General features: G+C 44.2%; 1 protein-coding gene across 1 annotated transcript; it reads right to left on the bottom strand.

The window, feature by feature from the left end:
• Positions 1-3760: 3760 nt before the first annotated feature.
• LOC124119830 lies at positions 3761-5489 on the bottom strand. Its single transcript, XM_046482480.2, has one exon. The coding sequence runs from the start codon at positions 5142-5144 to the stop codon at positions 4311-4313; it is 834 nt and encodes a 277-aa protein (XP_046338436.1). The 5' UTR covers positions 5145-5489; the 3' UTR covers positions 3761-4310.
• Positions 5490-8735: the final 3246 nt, after the last annotated feature.

The following is an 8735-nucleotide window of genomic DNA, read 5'->3' as shown; positions in this document are numbered from 1 at the left end:
GGCTGCTGAAGACCTATTCTCTACCCTGAACTTCTCGGGTATCAACAGAATGTAGTGGGTCAAGGGATGTATCATATTAGAGTGGCTTTACAATACACTTATCACACCTCCATGTCATACATAAGACAAAACCACAATCTCACCTTACATTCAAATACTAGCTTCTGATTGGTTAAGGAACGGACAAGAATTGTCCATCTTGCCTGCTCATGTACCCGCCTGAAAAATCAATCGGAACACACCATAGGTAACTTGCTTATCTCGCACACGTATTCTTGAGCTGAATGCATTGTCCGATTGCATTGGGTAAAGGGAAGTAACTCGATTCGTGTGTGTCGTCTGCTAGCTGTCAAAATGGCTGAGTCAAAGCATTTTACTCAGAGAAACTGTATCAGAAAAAATGTCGGTGAGGTAAATTCGTTGTCACTCGATCCCTCGGGCCATATGGTGTGATGTACCCTGTGTGTGAGCCTGTGTAAGGCTCTGGGTACATGGGCCCGATTCTTTCATGTTTCTAAAGTTAACCTGTCATGGTATGACAGATTAACTATAGTGAGTGGGAGAGTGAGTTAAAATTTAACGTCGCATCGGCATTATTTCAGCCATATAACGACGGGACCAAGTTAATATATTTACAATTTAGTTATTAATGCAATTTTCTTGTTTAAAAACAAGTTGTGAAACATATGTGAGCAAAGCAAAATTATATATACAGTTTTAAAACACGGGCTATTGGCCACCAGTAACCAAAGCTAGGCCACCTGACTGAGGATCATGGGGACTTACAGTACTTCTGCTTCCTGCATTATACCCAGCAGGATTTAAGTCATCACTTTACCCACGGGTGGTTGTGAACAATACTAGCCAATATTTAAAAAAACTCAGCAATGAGTTGGCTTAAAAACTCTAGTTGATGATAGTTACATCGATTATGATAGGATTACGTGTCACACAGGGGGACAATTATTTTACGATACTTTAACCCCCTGGACAGAGCCTTCAATGATTTACTATAGAAATATAAAAGAATCTGATGACCCTTAACTTCTTTGAGTAGTATAAATATATGTCCATCAGTCCGATCCATTTTTTCCAAAGTTAAAAAAAGGTTGAAAACCTCCAGTTACACGAGCTTATTACTCACAGGAGACGCATACAAAACAACGCGCGTGTATATGATCTGTCACACAGGAAAGTGAATAGCGACACGCATACATACAACCAGATTAACAGACGTCGAACACCATACCACTACTTCCATATTAAAGGGCTGGTCGTCAACCACTTAGTACCATTGTCATCCCGACAAAAGCTAACCTACATTCATGAACACAGACACACAACCGGATTTAAATATTCAGTGACAGGTGAGGTGAGGTGAACTGGGGTTTGACGTCGCGTCCAAGATGATTGCACTTATATAGCAACGTGCATGTACGTGTGTGTGGCTGATTGTACTAGCCGGACTTATGCCGATTTATAGTGCTAGCCCACTGAGATACCATGCCGCAGTTTAGCATGAATACCCCACACAGACACAGTATACTGACTCCGAGCCGACCAGTCCTTGTTTTAGCCCCTTAATGAGCGCCAGACAGGGTAACAACAAGTACCACAAGTACCACAAGTACCATCTTTTAACATAATTTGGTATGACGCGGCCGGGGATCGAACCCTGGACTTTCCACTCCTCGGGCGCTTTACCACTAGACCACGAAGCGGTCTATTCAGTGACAGAAATCTGTGTATTTGTGAAGTGAAGAAAAACGAACTCAATCCATAGAACGCCGTTTTATTATCTAAACTATGCATGGCGTTATAACATGATATGACAGATATAATTTGTACATAAGATAATGCATACAACAAATGACTTCCTAATGACAGGAGACAAGCATGACACTGTATTGGTTCATGCAACATAGTTACGATACATATGAATATGATAACATATATAGTCCTATATCTACGACATATACACTTCTCCCTGAAGATGAAGCTGAAACATATAGAAGATCAACCCGTGTCGTGTGATTATTTTGTGAATTTCTTTATATTATATATAATATATGATGGTCAGATAACGTCCCCAGACAGCAAACAATGTGTAAAATGAGACCGATTTCAGGAACAAGATATACATATATATAGTTTTAGTTCTATATCTAGTTGTGTTTTGAACTGACATGTACACTGTATGTATATATATAGTTTTAGTTCTATATCTAGTTTTGTTTTGAACTGACATGTATACTGTGACGTATGCCAGCTAGTTGTCAAGGTTAATGGAGACACCGCTCCAGGCACTGGTGCCCATGCCACGTAGAGGTCAAGACGGTATTGGTTTGAAACAGTTTCTCTGTCTAATTCTGGTATTGATTAACTGTCGGATTGATCAACATCATAAAACGTTTGAAGATTTGAATCAAACTTGGTGAGAATGTCAGCTAGCCCGAGGCAAGTCCCACTTTAACACCTTAGGACTGATGGTTAGACAACGCCCTCAGACAGAAAACATTGTGTAATATGAGACAGCTTCATTTCAGGAACTTCAGATATATGGCATTAATTACATCACGAGTACCTGTCGCAACATTACCCAATGGAAACACTTCAGTGAGGTTGTTTAAAGGGACATTACGCTCCACGGCCAGGCGCCGATGTTTGAGGCAGTGTAAACATTGTCCCTGTGTTGTTAGCCCAATCATTAAATGGTTGTAATTAGACTAACCATTGACTGGTAGGTTGATACACATGGCAATAGGAACAACAGATATGCACATTGTCAATTAAAGGACTTCAATATAAATTTCTGGGACTGTCGGTTGGCCGGAGCCTATACCCCCTTTAACGTCACAGATATATCCCATGCAGAGGATACGTGCTGTTTTGGCATGCGTACACTGTGGAATGTAACTACATCCTACCTGAGAGTAGACATTGAGAAGGAACGTTGATAGCGGCGTGGTAACAAACAACTCGTATTGCCCAATTCTCGTATTTTCAGAGTATTCGTTTAGCGCCACTAGAAATGGTCATTTACACATCATACGCCGTTTCAGTGAGTGAGTGAGTATGGTTTTACGCCGCTTTTAGCAATATTCCAGCAATATCACGGCGGGGGACACCAGAAATGGGCTTCACACAATGTACCCATGTCGGGAATCGAACCCGGGTCTTCGACGTGACGAGCGAACGCTTTAACCACTAGGCTACCCGACCGCCCCTACGCCGTTTCAAAACTATTTCAGTTATATCACGGCGTGTCGGCTTAATAAAAGAGGAAGATCCCTGCTGTTGTGAAAGGGGGGCGAGGGGAGGGGGGCACGGGTGGCCCAGTCGTCTAAGGCGCTGCGATTCGTTCGCTGTGCAAAGTAGCGTCCCTTGGGCACGCCAGAAACCTATGATTGTGGGTTCGAATCCCGGTTCGCCCCGATTATGTTTCTAGGTTTGTCAGCACCATACCCGTGCTCGTGGGTTTCACCAAAGTGGTAAACGTCTGAGACCTGCATCACTTCAGGCTTTCCTCCTACATTAAGCTGACACGCCGTGATATAACTGGAATACTGTTAAAAAGGGCGTTAAAACCCAACTCACTCACTGTTGTAGACGTTGGCGAAACCAGCGGGCAGGTTGGTGGTGCTGACAAACCAAGGATCATAATCGGGGTGATTCTAGGATTCAAACCATGCGGATGCACAACACGATGCGGTGTCTTAGACCATTGGACCACCCTAGATCCTTTAATCAGATCTAGAAACTTTGATAGTGTGAAGACATGTAGCGTTCTTTCTTCTCTATCAGACAATCCACACGAATGACAATCCACACCACAATCGCAATCAGTTCCCGACCAGTAGATCCTTTTTACACTCCAACATCGTAGTCTATATTACAATCATTATTTCTGGTGGAGTATATCTTTTTGTAAACGATGAACGGTCAACGACGGATGTGACAAAAACTTTTGTCTGAGCTCACTGACAGTTGAAGTGAAGTTAGCACTTAATATGTCACTATATCTATAGATTCGTCACAACCGGATTTGACTACCTCCATCTCGAAATGTTTCCTGAAGTTGTCCAGCAAGACACAGTCCTTCGTAGCATCACTTCCCTCATCTCGAAACACTGATTCGTCTTATCTGGAAATGACTAATCTAACCCTGTTATCTCGAAATGTTCTCTCGAAGTTGTCCACTGTGACACAGCTCGCAATGTTATTCCCCTAGCTCAAAACTCGGATACTCCCTGTGCGCCCTTCGATATTTCCGTAGTTAACTATTCTTGTAAAACATATTGTAGGTCATCTTACTCCAGATAGTAAACGACAGGTGCTTGTGGGTAGGCTGTCTGTTGGCCGGGGTAGATTACTTGCTGTGGGTAGTACGGAGCGGCAGATGGGGGTGGGGCTTTAGACTTGGGCTTAGGTGGGGATAAGAGCCGTACAGCCATTCCATAACAAAAGCACGTGATCAGCACCAGCACGAAAGCAACCCAGGCAGCGATGTAGGACTCTTTGAATTCCATTTTGGTAGAATTCTTCAACTCTGTAGGCCATGATTGATAATACTGTTGCCTGTCCGCCATCGTGTCCCTTACATTTTCCCTCTCCACGTGGACAGAGCCGTGGAATAGAGCCAGACCCAGGGCAATGAGGAACGCGGAGAGGAAAGTCAGAACAGCCGCCACCCAGGCCTTGGAGTACATCTTCCCAACACAGAGACACAGCCCAATGATGTAGGCAATGACAAGGATCAACTCACCCACCAGGAACATCACCATGAACGCCGTATACAGCCCCAGCATCAGCTTATAGTCATCCGATGCGCCGTCCGGATTGTCGCTGAACAGCAACGAGAAGCAGTTCTTGTCCAAGACATCGGTTGCAGTGTCGAGGAACATTGTGTCGTTACCGGGGTAGCACTCCCTGAACATACCCCGCTGTCGGGTGTGGTAGTACCGTGCTTTGATCCCATCCATGGAGCCGAGCTGTGTCGCCGGGAGAAGTCGATTTCTCTCCACAGTGAATACGAGCCATCTGTCTGTTCCTATAACCGCAGCAATTATCACTATAGCCAACACGCCGATGATGTTGGCCACGGTGAGGCAGGCCTCGACTTTGTTACATCCACGGTTGTTCATGATGTCGATGTGGACGCTTCACACGTATAGGCAGTTGACACGCGGTATGTCTCCCAAGAACGTTCCCCGGCACCTCGTGTTAGCTACAAGTATTCAATCTGTATGTCACAAGTTCTTCGAACGAAATTAAACTTTGTTTCCCTGGACTCGAAAACCTCTCTCAGGGCGTGGACGCTGAAGCCTCCCACTACTTATGTCGGAACAGACCTCGGCCGTCTCACACAGTAGTTCGTCAACATAGCTGTGGTTGTCCATGCGAGAAGTACGTCTTTCTCCACCACTGACTACAGCTTGTCGGGTGTGGACGACAGTCGGGCCGTTGTGTTCTCCTTCACACTATTGTCCTCCCATTCACCTCCGCTGTGCTATCATATACCGACTTTATTCAAGAGGGAGAGTCTCAAATTGTTTATACGCCAATATAAGTTTACTCAGTCCGCTGTCTATCACATTAACCCTACTCGAATATGTCATTATGCAGTAAGCTAAAAAGAGAAGGAGAGAGACACAACCTTGTCGCACTCCTCGCCGCGATCGATTGGTTGATTGTGAATCGTGGGTTATGACACAGTCCCTCCCAGGTATGCTACCTGTTTGTCACGCATAGCTGCATCCACATTGCGGGATACTGACGTAGTAACCAGAGAAGATGATGGTGGCAGGACAATAGGAGAAACTCCCAGCGGGTCTAGCGGAACTGATTCGAATTCAGTTCAACCTACGACGAACAGCTTCAGAGTTTCAGATAACGTGCCACATAGCGTGTTTAAGACGTCCTATATATGTCGACACCTTTATAAATTAAAAATATCTTTGCAATGGTTAGAGTTACGTAACAAAACTATGTTGGTATGAATTGATAACCAGATGTTTATATCTGAGTGAGTGAGTGAGTGAGTGAGTGAGTGAGTGAGTGAGTGAGTGAGCGAGTGGGTTGGTGGGTGGGTTAGTATGAGTGAGTGAATGAGTGACACAGACAGACCAAAGATCATAATCGAGGCGAATCTGGGATTCAAACAATGGACCACCGGATCCTGACACGCCAAAGTGGCGGCCATTCTAATCTACACATTGATATGAAGTGTGTACTACATTACTGTTACCCAGAAATAAACAATATATTGTCAATAGTCCGTCAACGGAGTGCAAAGTATGACCGAATCAATCACAGCATCCAGAATCTGATAGAGTGAGTGAGTTGGGTTTTAACGCCGATTTGAACAGTATTCCAGTTATGACACGGCGTGTCACCTTAATATGGGTAAAACCCATGTGCACGGGTATGGTGCTGACAAACCTAGAAACATAATCGGGGCAAACCGGGATTCGAACCCACAACCATAAGTTTCTGGCGCGCCCAAGGGACGCAACTCTGACCAGCGAATTGCGGCGCCTTAGAGGACTGGGCCACCCGTGCCCCTAGAATGTGATAGAGGGATTCGGAGCGGTAAACTGTTGCGAAAAACAATTCAAGTCATACTGTATTATTATTAACTGATTTTTTTTCTTTATTTCTCTCGTTTGTAGTGTCATATTGCTGTCAGAATCAAGGGTGCGTCCCTATCTATATATTCTAAAAATATATCAGTAAACACAAAAAAGGTGTGAGCGATGATAATTGATTTTCCCAATATACGTATACACTTTACTCGGGCGCCGAGCGATCACATTACTTAATATGTATACTTCTTCTGCAGTAACATTAAATAGAAAGGCAGGAAACCACAACCATGTCGCACTCAAACCAAATAACGGTAAAATAAAACCACGACATACACGTGACCTATCTATATGATATGCATGCATCAAATAATAACTTATTAAGTATTTATGTTAATGAAATATTGATTTACCTAAGCAACGGAATATGTAGAGAGGTTATAATGATCCATAATGAATGATGTTGTATCTATATCAGCATCCTTTGGGAAGATTGTAACAGTGACAGTGAATACATTATTGATATATTCCGTGGACAGAAATAACGGACTACAAATCAGTATAGTATAGTATAGAACGAGTGGTTGAGTGAGTGAGTACAATGGTGTTCCAAAGAGAATGAGGTGAGGTAATATGGGGTTTAACGTCGCGTTCAACATCATTGTACTTACACAGCGACATGCATGCACGTGCGCGAGCATTTGAGCGTGCGTTCGAACGTGTGTGTGTTTGACATTAGATCAAACTCATTTTCTCATGTCGAGATGAGGTGAGCTGTGCTGAAATTTGGTTTAACGTCGCGTTCAACATTATTGTATTTATGTAGCGACGTGTTTGTGTGCGTGCGTGCGTGCGTGCGTGCGTGCGTGTGTTTGTTCATGTCGGTTTTATAGCGCTCGCCCACGGTGATACCATGCCACTGTTTAACATGAATACCCCACTCAGACACAGTATACCGACTCCGAGACAACCAATCCTTGTTTTAGCCCCTGGATCTTTGTCAATTGTTGATACTAGTATCAAGTAAGCCACAACCTTTTACGCCGATTGACAATTATATCTCGACTGGAAGTGGTAGAACGGCTCACGGTAAGTGACCAAGGTCCTGACTGTTTACAGTAACGCCTAGCAGTACGGGTTTGCTGCTGATCGTCCATGGAATATAATAGGAGCCCTTATCGAACCCAAGGCCAGCTGATCCAGGCAGCTAAGGGACACAACTCTGCACACCGATTGGCAACGTCTTCGACCTCTGGGTCATCCGGGCTTCCTGTTAATACACTACACGTGAAAACGCTTCTTTGATGGTCATATCACATTATCAGACTCTCGGGCAAAAGGGGGGCACGGGTGGCCCAGTCGTCTAAGGCGCCGCGATTCGCTGTGCAGAGTTGCGTCCCTTGGTTCGCCCCAATTATGTTTCTAGGTTTGTCAGCACCATACCCGTGCTCGTGGGTTTCCCCGAAGTGGTAAACGTCTGAGACCTGCATCACTTCGGGCTTTCCTCCCACATTAAGCTGACACGCCGTGATATAACTGGAATACTGTTAAAAGCGGCGTTAAACCCAACTCACTCACTCACTCACACTCGGGCAAAAGAAAGTATACACTTGGATTGGATTCGACCAAAATATTACAAACGTTATGAAACTGACGTTACAAGGCTAAAACAGTCACCGAAACACTGCATGTTTTAAGGTCCAAAGAACAACTATGATACCCGTATCAAATACATCACCATCGAATCACCATTTGTTTTATTTTTAGCCACCATCAAACATGGGTGTATACTTATGTTTGCCCGGCAGTGTAATTGGGGCTCAACTCGAACCCAAAGCCAGCGGATCCAGGCAGCAAAGGGACACAACTCTGCACACCAAATAGCGTCATCACCGACTTCTGCGTCACCCGTGCCTTTGGTAATTACAACATACGCGTAGGCGTTTCATCTGATGGCTACATGACATTATTAAAAATAGTACTACGACTTCACATGTTCAAAGCCGCTGCACATTATAATTGTCATTCAAATGGCGAATATACTGGGTGTGTTCGTCATTTTTAAAGAGTGCGTGCAATTCAGTTTGTAAGCGATTTCAACTTCAAACTGAGTATTTCTATGCCAGGTGTGGATGAGACTAGATCACTGTC

This window comes from Haliotis rufescens, unplaced genomic scaffold (genome assembly GCF_023055435.1).
Source record: "Haliotis rufescens isolate VD_foot unplaced genomic scaffold, xgHalRufe1.0.p SCAF_9, whole genome shotgun sequence".
Lineage (NCBI taxonomy): Eukaryota > Metazoa > Mollusca > Gastropoda > Lepetellida > Haliotidae > Haliotis > Haliotis rufescens.
The sequence above is the reverse complement of the archived record's forward strand: the minus strand, read 5'-3'. Positions and strand labels throughout refer to the sequence as shown.

Excerpts from the sequence above, each read along its gene's own strand:
- LOC124119830 (XM_046482480.2), bottom strand. The coding sequence starts at position 5,144 with ATGAACAACCGTGGATGTAACAAAGTCGAGGCCTGCCTCACCGTGGCC.